The sequence below is a fragment of the Drosophila guanche genome, unplaced genomic scaffold (genome assembly GCF_900245975.1).
Source record: "Drosophila guanche unplaced genomic scaffold, DGUA_6, whole genome shotgun sequence".
NCBI classification, from domain to species: Eukaryota; Metazoa; Arthropoda; class Insecta; order Diptera; family Drosophilidae; genus Drosophila; species Drosophila guanche.
Window position 1 is genome coordinate 7,856,115 of NW_022995744.1, and position 11,861 is coordinate 7,867,975.

Consider the following 11,861-nt stretch of genomic DNA (forward strand, 5'->3'; position numbering starts at 1 on the left):
AAAGTTCTATGAAGTGTGGTTAAAATACCTCACGAAGGAATCCAATAATACTTCTCTTGGACCTCTCTTTTTGGACCCCACTTGTCCTCTTGCCACAATTTTGGGCGGGTGGCTGTAACTGTAGCTGCAGGGGGAAAGCGTGTTGCCAGAGGGAATGTATGTCACTTGCTAATTAGCTGCCACTTCACTGCCGCTGAGTCGCGCACATAGAAAATAATAATGCATATGCATAGGCGTCGCCGCCACCAACATGTCACGCATATGCCACATGCCACATGCAATGTGCAGCGTGCAACGTGCAAGCGACCCACTAAAGGTCCTTGAAAGCAGTGCAACAGTCGCGGCAACAAGCAATAGCACGTAAGAGGGTGTGGCATGCGGCATACATTCTGCGTAAGTATGTGTGCGTGTGTGTGTGTGTGACCCCAAAAAGATCGCATTAGCCAGATACATGCCGCAGAAAGTGATCCCTTTACATGTGGAATACATTGAGGGACATTTTCTTTATGATTTGCATAAAACAAAACGGATTTTCAACGTTTTAAAGTTATTCCTCTATGAAAACGTAGACGATATTAGATTATTAGATTTTTCATGTATTCTTCGACATATTAAAATTATTACCATAAATTCCTGCTTGATCTGTAGAACCTCTTTCAAATAAAACCCATCCTTAGACTCCTTGGAATCCCCATCTTAAATGCTCTCCTTAACAACAATTTTGCCCCAAATCTTCCTTCTTATTTCCTAATTCCAAATATAGATTACTTTCTCAGAGCACATTCTGGACATTATTTTTGGAAAAGGCGAAACCCAAGGAATTCCCATCATTTTAAACCTACCCGAATCCTTTGCTATTTTCCAGGATTTTCTTTCTTTCTTCCTTTATCGTGTATGCTGTCTGCAGGGCAGTTTGCCAATTCATTTTCACTTCGAGTAAAATTAATTAGAAATCAACAAAATGAGCAAAACGGCAGCAAAGGGCGAACGGGGCTCAGACAGTGCCTTACATAAATCTTCGGACAAGGAAAAAGGAAGAAAAAAAACCTAAGGAAAAGCAGTACAAGAAAGCAGCAGCACAGAAAAAAATAAACAAAAATAATAAGGAAAGCAAAAATAAAAAACATTTTTCACTCTTGGCAAATGGACAATGAGGGAACATGCCAACACAGCCCCACCCAAAACCCAAACCCCAACCCTGTCCTAAACAACAATGGAAATGAATGAATAATATGAAAAGATTTTTCAGTTGCATTTTTTCCCATTGGGCTTTGGCCTTTTACTCTCTTCCCCACTCGCTCTCTCTCTCTCGCTTGCTATTTCCGCGCTTTCTCTGCTTTTCAATGTAATTGAAAACATTTTTGTTGTGGTGGCTTTTCTTTGGAGTTACCCTGGTTGCCCGTACCACCCTGCTTCCGTCGCCGCTTGGGGCTGGCTAATAATGATTATTATTTCTGATTTATTTGCGGTCATTCTCCAGCTTGATTTTTCTGTTGTAATTATCGGAAGGAAAATGTGCTGGTTTAGGCAGTTCTTCAACGTGAAACCCCCCACCCACCACATTTCCCCCCCCCCCTTCCCCCCACTTTGTCTTTGTTTGTGTGTGTAATGAAATTTCCCCTGTGCTTTGGCCACACAATGAGTGTCATTATCATTCCTTACAGTCCGTCCATCCATCCATCCATCCATTTGGCAGTCAAAGTCGTACCCTCTTGCTCCATTCCTCACCTCAGTCACTCATTTTAGTCAAATATTTGTATAATTTGTCTTTATTGTCATTCCAACATTAGGCACATTTGTTGCCGTCGATTATCATGGGCACTCTTTAAGTGGACAAACAGCTGACGCAGCTCCTCCTCCTCCCCACCGCCCCGCACATTTTCCGGCTGTTATATTTCTTAGAGCCACTTCTCGGGGGTGTGTCCACCATTCCTCTCCCCTCCTGTAATTTGTTCTACAAGCTAAGAAATTGTATGTAAATTGGCTTTATTTTCGGTAGGCACTTGTTGTGGGGGCCACTCAGGAATGGAGGGAGATAAGGCACTCATGAAAGTGGGTAGAATGGTGACAGGCAGGAGGCATAAAGAAGTTGTCATTATGGGTGGACATTATATGGGTGAATGGGCACAGCGAAAGCAGTCAGAAGGGTTAGGTTAATATCAATTGAAAATTTCATTCAAAATTCCATTAAACAAACCCCTAAACTTGATGTAACTTTCATTAGATTATAAAACCCTTTTTAGGACTATTTTATTAGAATATCTCTCCAGCCATAAAACCGAAAATTAAAGCATTAAAAGCGTTTCCATAAGCGCTGTAAAACCTTGGCACACAACCAGACCAAATTTTCTAGCTGTTTGAATTAAATTTAAAACCCACAATAAATCCTAATAATTTCGTTTTAAAATAGAACGGGAAAGCCTTCTCAATTGGAGACCTATAATAAAACCTCTTCAAGCGCAACTTTAAAAGGAAATTTTAGCCAAAATACACTCCTTAAATATACGTTTCAAGAAAGCCAAAAGAAATTCAGTTCATTCCCAAAAATTAGCTCAAAAAATACCGTAAAACTGATAATCCCTTAAGCTTAGAAGACTCAAGTCAAAGCAATCAATGGGAAAATCACCTTCTCTCAAATTCCACCCCAAAGAAGTAAACTTTCTCCTCATAAACCTCATTCCAAAAACCCATCTAAAAGTAAACCTACTCTGAAAACTCCTCCGCAAAAACCATAAAGAAAGATGCCTGCATATATATTTTTTGTGTGAATCCAAAAGCGTGAACAACGCGAATAATAAATGATAATGAGAAACCACCCAAAAGCAGCCTAAAACCAGGGACCTGCTATCCGCGCGTGACGGCGGAACAGGATAATCATCCAGAAAGCTACGAAAATTGAGGGCGGACCAGCTGTAAAGGACTCCCATTTAATGTGAATGAAGAAGAAGAAGGAAGAGGACGGGACTGCCTGCCCTCGTAATTATTTTAATATTTAATGAGGAAAATCAAAAGAAATAGCAAAAAGGAACGAAGAGCGAGGGCTATGCAAATGTCCTTCAGGAACAGAAGGAAGAAGTACGAGGACTCACCAGGGGCACAGGTATCACACAGTAGACACAGGGATGCCCACCAACAGCAGCAGTCGGCAGACCGTAGGCACCGTTCAGGCACAGCTGATGATGATCCGTTTTAAATATCTTCGTTGGCGGCGGTTGGGCAATCAGCGACGAGGAGGCGCTCGAGCACGTGTACAGCGTCGTGGTGGTGCCGGTGCTTTGATTACTTCTCGCTGGATTCTTGGATCCCGCTGTTGCTTTTGCTGTTCCTGTCTTTCCTTTCGATGTGGCTGTGGCTTCTTCTTGGACTTCTGCTGTCGGTGGCGGCGGTGGGGGTGGCGATGACGACGGCGGTGGCGGTGGTGGTGGTAGTGGATTCAAAAAGTGTTGCTGCTCTGTCGTGACTCCGGTATTGTCGCCGCTGACCGAGGCTTTAGCCTGAGAATTAATGGGGGATGTGTTCCTGTTTGTTCCTGGGTTGTTGCTGTTTTTGGTTGCCGCCGCTGCTGCTGCTGGTGCTGTTGCTGTTGCTGCTACTGTTGCACTTGCTCCCGCTACTGCTGCTGCTGCTGCTGCTGCTTGTATTGCTGTGGCTGCCTCTTGTATTTGGCCAACTGTTGACACCAATTGCTGGCTGCTTGCAGCTGCTGCCTCTGCTCCTTGCTGCTGCTGCTGCTGCTGATGTTCCTCTTCAGGGCCAAAATTTGTTAGCTGCAATGTGGCTGGTGTCGGCAATGGTGAGGTTTTTCTCTTGATTGACGCAATTTTAATGGCTATTGAGGGGCGATGAGTGGAATTTTCTCGACGACTGTCTGCCTGCCTTTTCCTTTGCTACTTTTAGTGGGTTTCCTCTTGTTTATTCTTAAAACATTTACTACGTATTTACGAACACTAAACACTGACTAACACTTAATGTTGGAATACTATTTTTTGCAGTTACTGTTAAAGCACACACAGAGAATGACACAATATTTAAGCTAAGCTTTTTTCTTATTTTTCCTTATTATTTTTTCACTAATTTAAGTTTTTGCTTTTTGTTGTTAATTTTTAGTTTCCTTTTCGCTAAATTTATTTGTATATCTCTTTACTTTCACTCACAAATTAAGCTAGGTTTTTCTTGACTATTTTATCGTATTTTCTTCGTTAATTTTTAATAGTATTTTTTAAGCTAATGTCTCAAATTTAATTTGGTTTTTTATTTTCAAGAACTTTTATTGTCTTTGTTTATCGCTTATGGTTTTCTTTATAGATTGATTTAAAAATAATACTGTTTTTCCTTCACTTTTAATTTTTTTTTTGTCTAGTTTTTTTTGGTAGAGTTTTTAACTCTTATTTTTAGAGTTTAGGAATTTTCTTTCTGGTGACAATTGTTGCATTTGGAGACCTACTTTGAGTAGTATTTTTTTTATTATTTGAGGGTTTCTTTGAGCAGTATTTTTCGCAATCTTTAGTTAATTTTCGTTAGTATATTTTGTAAATAATACTGAAACTTCACTTGCACTTCATTCTTCTTGCGAGTAAAATATATTTATAGGATATATTATCTTATATCATGGACAGAATGTGAACTGATTCGTAGATAATTACGTATACGCACAATAAATCTGGGGAAATCTCTATATGTTTTATAGTAGAACTTTCTTTCTATCCTTTCTCCTTTCACACGCACAGAAAATTGCGAGCATACACTGTTCTCACTCCTCCTGTGACTGTCTGGCTGTCTGGCTGGTGACTTCTCTGTCTAGACTGTGGATTTTCAGATGTTTTTTTCGGAATTTTTGGGTTTTTTTGGGTTCTGGGATTTCGATTTCGATTCCGATTTGGCGTTTTGCTTGAAGACTCTTCTGCCTGGGCTCTTCTGGTCTTTTGGGGGGCTGTGGCTGTGTCGAGGCTCCTCTCTGGTGTCGTGGCTTTCCGTCGCTTTTTGGTTTTTGGTGCGCAAAATGAGGAAAAGGCGGTTTATGTAACTTAACTTGACAATCGTCGAATGGATTCTGAATTTCTCATTGAGTAAGGTTGGACCCGACCCTCTAGCAGCAGGATGTGGCAGTCATTCGGTTTCGCCATTCGGTTTTCTGCTTCGTTCGTGTCCGCGTTGCATGCCACACACTCACGGAGGCCGGCAAAATGCCTTTTGTTGGGTGTTTGCAGAATCCACAAGCCGACGCAGGCGCACAACCAAAAGGGCGGCATTCAGCGGCATGCATTAGAGAGCGAGACTAGACCCCTTATCCTTCCCCACAAAGAATCCGAATCCGAGAGGCATACGATTGCCGGACTCCCGACTAACGACTCCCTACTCCTTTCGCCGCATTCCCGATTCTCCCCCAATTCTCCCTCGATTCCCAATTGAAATGCATCTCAGCCTACGAGTGTATGCGGTCGCAATTACCTTAACAACTTTCTGTCGTACTGGCGTTCAGGCCCATTCGCTTCCATCCGTAATTGTCAACATTGAATTTAATCACAAATTACTACGTGACCCAGGACCCTTCTATACGTATATAAATATATCTATCTATTTTGAAAACATTTTTTGGGCACGAAACTCCAATAGAAATTCGACAAGAAAAGCACCCGAAAAAGTGAAAGAAGAAATTACTCAGGTAAATGCAAAGAGAAACGAAGAGAGAAAAGCGACAGGAAAGTACAAATTATATTTCCTTTCACAGAAAAATTTAGGAACTATTTTATAATTGTTGAAAGTATAAAAAAGTTAACCGATTGTGATAAGAAGACCGAAATAGACCGAAATATATTAGTAAGATATTAAAGCGCGACAGAATGAGCAAAATTAAACTACGATCCAATAAACAGCCGAATTTGAGGTAAAAAACAATTTGGAATATCAGGGGAAATATAACGAAACAAATTCGTTGAGAACAATAATATAGAACGGTTAAATAAAAAGTGTATGTATATGAGAAGATTATGATTTAAATAATATAATGGAGAAATTGACATGTAACGCATTTATCTACTATGAAAATAGCAAAATATAGAATAGTAAATACTTAAAAGACTAAAGATTCAATTTGAAAGCCCTTCCAAAAAAACTCTTCTATTACTTTCTCCCGTACTAAACTCCCTACAGACTTGGCAAAAACTCTTCACAAAACTCAACAATATCCATTCCCCAGCGAAACTCTTCGCTCTTTGCTCTTTTGGTGGGAAAAACTCTTCCATACGCAGAGTTCTTGGGGGGGAAACCCCACCACCATACAAAGCAAAATCTTTCGTCCATTACCATACAAAAGGGGCCAACAAAAAAAAAACAGCACACAAAATGTGAACTAAAGTAATTTTAAATATATCTTCCCTTAAACTCCATAAACTTCAGCAAACTTCAGCGCGTTTCCTCTTTTATTTATTTTGTTCTGGCATGTAGAATGGAAAATGGGAAATATAATTTTCATTCCAGGCACAATAACTGTGCGGCGCTGACTAAGCGCGGCGACTGTTTACAATTTTCTACTCGTAGCTGGGGTTTTTATTCTATTTTTTCACTCGAATTTTTCTTTCTGTTTTTTTTTTTTGATGTGGTCTGAATGTTGGCTGCTGCTAGGGAGAAATGTTCGTTGGCTGTGTGAGAGCTGAAAGCTGTTTAAATGAAAGGACCTCCACGGTCCATGCAACGGCTGTTGGCCATTAGAAGGAAGCTGGCCAAAATAGATGCTGCTGCCTACAAAAGGCTGCCTCAGCCCAACCATTTCACATCCATCCACTACCTGGTGCTTATTCCTTCCCCCCCCTGCATTGTGCAGCAACAGCTTTGAATAGTTTATTATATGGAATACATGTAAAGAGGAAAACGAGGGATCTATCTACGATATAAAGACTAAAGGATACCCCCAAAATCAGCGGTAAATATAAAGAATTGTATCCAATATGACTTATTCGAGTTTTTTTTTGCTTCTGAGCACCGCCCCTTGATGATCGGACTCTAACGCACAAGCGATGGTTGCAAGAAGCTCTTCAAAATGAGATCTATGCTTTCTGGCAGGAATTCATATGAATTTATCCCTCAAAAAGCTACATAAATATTCCACATCAGATATTCCTGAGGTAGTTACGCAGTTAAAACAGAATTCGTAGGGCTTCAGGGAGGAGTGGAGGTGGTAGAACGACTACTTACGAAAATGTTGCCTTTGTGTTGTTACCATTTCATGTTCTTTTCATTTTAGTTTGGTTTTTTAGAAAGCAAATGCATAAATTATGATGGAAATATTACAATGCAGTGCCACCCACACACAGCACAGCCCACATAAAAGAGAATGTAATTTCATTGAAATTAGCAAAAGGGAAATGGTCTTTCTTTTGGGGCTTCCCACACCCACACCCACACCCGTGTGTGTGAATAATGATTTATCCAGGTGTAATGGGAAGCAAGGACTCTCTTTCCCTCTCTCTCTCTCAATGGTTAGGATTAGGGGCAACTGCAACTGTCAGCAAATTGATGGCGGGAATGGTTGGGTAAGAAATCCATATCATTGCCAGGCCGTAGCCGCCGCATCAGCGGGAGCAATTTTCCACTCAAATGCCTTCTTCTCTACATCTCTCCGATGGATGGATGTGTCTGTGTATGACACATGTCGATTGCAGTACCGCGTGGCGCCTCCTATTGGCAGTGCAGTCAGCAGGGGAGCGTGCGGGACATCAGGAATCATCGCTCAGGAATGATGTAGAGTGAAGGACCCCGTATCTGAGTGTGATTTGAATGAACGATTGACTGAACCAGCGAATGTTTGGTGTGTGTGTGAGTGAGTTGTTTGAATGCTTGACTGATGCATGGCGCCCCTTGATTGATGGTGACTGGTTGCTTGAATGCCATGGGAATGGATTTCCAAAACTTCAAATAAAAGAACCCCCGACAAAAGCTTTCTACAGATTTTCCACCCATAAATATTCATCTAAAATTATACATTTTATAATAATTATTTACTTACGTTCGAATAATTCTGTGATCGTGGCATCTGTGGCGGCAATTGCTGGGAGTTTGAAGGTCCTCCACCTCTCATATGACCCCCACCACCTCCGCCTCCTCCACCACCCTGCTGTTGGTGGGGTCCTCCTCCGCCCATTTGTTGCTGCTGCGGCTGGTGCGGCGGTCCAGGGCTATAGCGCGGATGCATTGTAAGTTCTTGGATTATTTTACTTCTGTTCCTATAAATTCGTTAAATACACTTTCGATTTACACTCGCGACTGCAAAGAGAAGAGAAACCCGATAATTAAGGAAAAGTGTTTTAAAAGGAAAGGGCAGCCATTAAAATGTATTGATTTTCAATATTTATTAGATTTCCAACACTAAATTGCTATTTCCTTCAATTTCTTGAACTTTCTACTGCCATTCTACTGCTACTGCCTGCAACTCGGCAGCACTGTCCCCAGACTACACACACTACTGCACATTTGCACCATCATTAATTTGCTCTCCATCCCTCTCTTTCTCTTTCTCCTTCGTTCTGACACATGTTCTTTGCTCTCTTTTGTTTTCTGGTTCCTTTTCTTCTGTTCCGGCACCACCTCCAGATCGTCTAATTTGTAATTAATATTATACTTGGTTGCTGGCTACCGTGCCCCGCCGTCTGACCCGACTCTGAGAGTGCAACTTTGTTGATTTCTCAGTGCCGCTTTATGCGGCATCGAGTTATTTTAGCACTTTGTGGCACCTTCCCCTCTTACCTTAACCCCACCAACACTGGCATTAGTGCATCCCGCGGGGCAGTTGCAACATTTGCACACAACTTAAAAATAGCACACAGCCAGCCGTAGTTTTTATTTTTACGGGGCCAGACATCACTCACACACATTCGCACACACAAGCACCACTCATATGCAGTCTCACTCACGCACACACATACTGAACGGGGGAACGAGTGGAGGGAGAGAGCGAGAGGGACAAACAATTTATATTGAAGCAAGCACTGGTACAAATTTATTCTATTGCAAATTATTATTTGTTATTGGACAATTATTACTGTTCTCCTTTTCCGTTTGCTTTCCCCTTTTTTGTTTCAGTTTGGGCTTACAACCTTTCTAGTTTTTGTTGTGTTTGTTCTTGGTAAATTATTATTTTTATTTTGGAATACAAAATTGCAGTAGTACGCCAAAAGGACAATGACAGCAGCAAAAGCAAATGGGAGAGGGAGACAGACAGAGAGAGCAAAAGTACACTTGACAGCTGCTGCAGCTGACTGATGAGAGAGCCAGCGAGGAAGAGAGGGAGAGCACGCACCCGGCAAACACAACGACAACAAGTGAGCAAAACGAAAATAAATTATTATTTGCGCACGTTTGATAAGATTTCAATAATTACGTTTATCCTTCATTTCACTTTTTTGTTTGTTTAATCTCTGATTAAATAATAATCCACTTTAAGCTGCGGTTCATTCTATTTCATTCTCTCGCAATTGAGAGCACAATACCGTTTCATTTTTGCTTATTGGAAGATACCCTTGCAAATAGTCTAATTTTTTCGGCACATTTTTGGCAATGTTGAGGAGAAACCATGGTCAACACTTTGAAGTCTATATATTCTTGATAAGCATATATGTATATACACAACATAGATATTTTATGTACAAAAAAAGTTATATTTCGTATCATGTACTCTATACCTAACAACCAAACCAACTCAATGCAAGGGTATCAACACTTCGACATCCCCTACAAACTTGTTCTTGTTTTTATTTGTGTTCTTCTTTGTGTTTTTGTCGCTGCTTTTCTTTTACACTGTGTTTGCACTGCCTCCGCTTCTGGTGCTGCCGCGCCAGAGATATTTTCTGTTGCTGTTCCTGCTGCTGCTGCTGCTCATTCTCACTTTCCTAGCCCCGCTTCTTCTCGTGGGCTGCATCTCTCTTGCACTTTGCTGCTGTTCTTCTTTATGTATTTTTATGCAATTTTCTGAATTTTCACACCTACAGCGCCGCGAATGCAACAAATTAGTGTGTTTGCTGCTGCTGCATTATCGAATATATCGAGTGCAATGACACGACACCAGCAACAACTAACACAATGACAATTAGCTGGAATATGGGAATCTTTTCTGTTGCGGTAGTAGTTTGATTATTTGTTACGACAGCAAGCGCTGCGGCGGGGCTTCCAAAGGTTGTTGCTTTTTTCTGCTTACTGTTATTGGAATTTTCAATTCTCGTCAGCTGGTGCTCGGCGGCTCTGTTGCTTCTTGTTGCTGCTACTTCTTGTTGCACGTTCTGCTTTCAGCGTTTATTTGACCATTTACACACACACTCACACAAACGACGAACTCACGCGCGCGCACACACAAACAGAGAGACAGCGACGAAGACAGAGAGACCCGCACTTTGCACTTCACAGTTATGTAGCTACTTCCAAACTTCTGAATGCTTGGGGTCTTAATATTTCGAAGCGCTCTACGCTTTTTGTTATTGTTATTTAATGGCAATCGAATTGCGATATTTATGCAAAATTATTACAACGCGAAAATAAGTTTGCGCAGACCAAAAAACGAAAGAAAGCGCAACCACACACTCACAACCGACGGCGACGGGAATCGTTTGCAAAGAAGAGGAATGAGAGGAATGGCACAGAGAGAGCAAACGCAAGCCAGGGTATATTCAACAGAAGGTGAAACAGTGACAGGTAGAGCTCGTACGATAGTTACAGTAAAAATATTAATTGGCGTATTGGAAAGGCATGTGACAATTGGAAGTCAAAATATGATGGCTATATATTACACAACTAATGACAGCGCTACTGTTTTACCTTTTATGTGTTATACCTTGAGCAGCGCAAACGAAATTTACTTTGCCAATCGTTATCTCTCTCCCTCATGCTTGCCACTCTCTGGTGCTCGTTTCGTTTTCGTTGCCGGCAAACAAAGCAGCGAAATTCTCTCCGCTCTGCGCCACTCTCGTTGGTTATGTGTGCCTTTCCCGTTTTTGCTGTTGTTTTTGCCACTGATATGGAAACACGGCGCGAATATAAATTTAAACAATTAACTAAAGGAAAATGGCAAACACTAGCAATGAAACTGGGAGAGACGCAACCCGTGCAAAAACGAACTCTTATCGGTGGCTGAGCAAGAGAGAGAGAGAGAGCGCTCGAGTGACGTAGCAAAGGGCTTTTTGTGCAGGTGGTAGCTTTATTCCGGCTTTGCCGACTGCAGGCATTTTAATCACCTGTTTGAAGCTGATTGATTTGAGTGTGCTTTTTGCAGAAGTTAACTAGAATGCAAAATTGTAAGGCTGAGGGATGGTAAAATAAAAAAAGTTTTTGATGAATGAATGAATTTAGCTACTACTGTCGCATTCTTATCCAGTTCATCCATCTGCCAGCGGTAATTGGGTTTGGGGTTTATCCCATTTGGTTCAGTTCATTAAGTAAATACCCAAAATACAGTCTACCAAAAGCATACATAAACCAAAATGGCCAACCCAAGCAACTTTGTCTTCATTTTGAAATATTTAAATAAAATTAATATTCTCAACAAGTGCGAGACATAAAAGTGTGACACTCCCTCGCAAGCAGCAACCCACGCATCATCCGACACCCCCACACCACCCCCACACCTCCTACCATCTGTGCCCCTCAGCTTTTGGCACATCACAAAGGACTATGGGACTAAACAAATGATGCATGATGACGACAAAAAAAAAAAACAGGGAGACGGATACAGAGAGAGAGAGAGAGAGAGATGGAGAGACTCCCACACAATGTAAAGCTCCTCCCACTTCAATCCCAACACCCATGAACGCCCCTCCCCATATGAAGACAGTCTGTAAACAATGTTCCGCATGAACCATACCCACACTCCATATTGTTTT

The 11,861-nt window shown here is 41.4% G+C and overlaps 1 protein-coding gene across 5 annotated transcripts in view; it reads right to left on the minus strand.

The window, feature by feature from the left end:
* LOC117579092 (protein alan shepard) overlaps nucleotides 1–10,579 on the minus strand; it is a 132,886-nt gene extending 122,307 nt beyond the window's left edge. For 2 of the 5 annotated variants that reach the window (XR_004573442.1, XR_004573441.1), the window contains exons 1-2: nucleotides 10,187–10,575; nucleotides 8,003–8,259 (exon numbers count right to left, since the gene is read on the minus strand). Coding sequence is in view for 2 of the 5 variants with exons in the window: in XM_034264816.1 (XP_034120707.1) it covers nucleotides 8,003–8,188 (186 nt within the window). In the remaining 3 variants the exon portion in view is untranslated. Of the gene's footprint in view, nucleotides 1–8,002; nucleotides 8,260–10,186 lie in introns of those variants that run through there. The other 3 variants (XM_034264816.1, XM_034264814.1, XR_004573440.1) reach the window with 2 other exon arrangements.
* Between the last annotated feature and the right edge of the window lie 1,282 nt (nucleotides 10,580–11,861).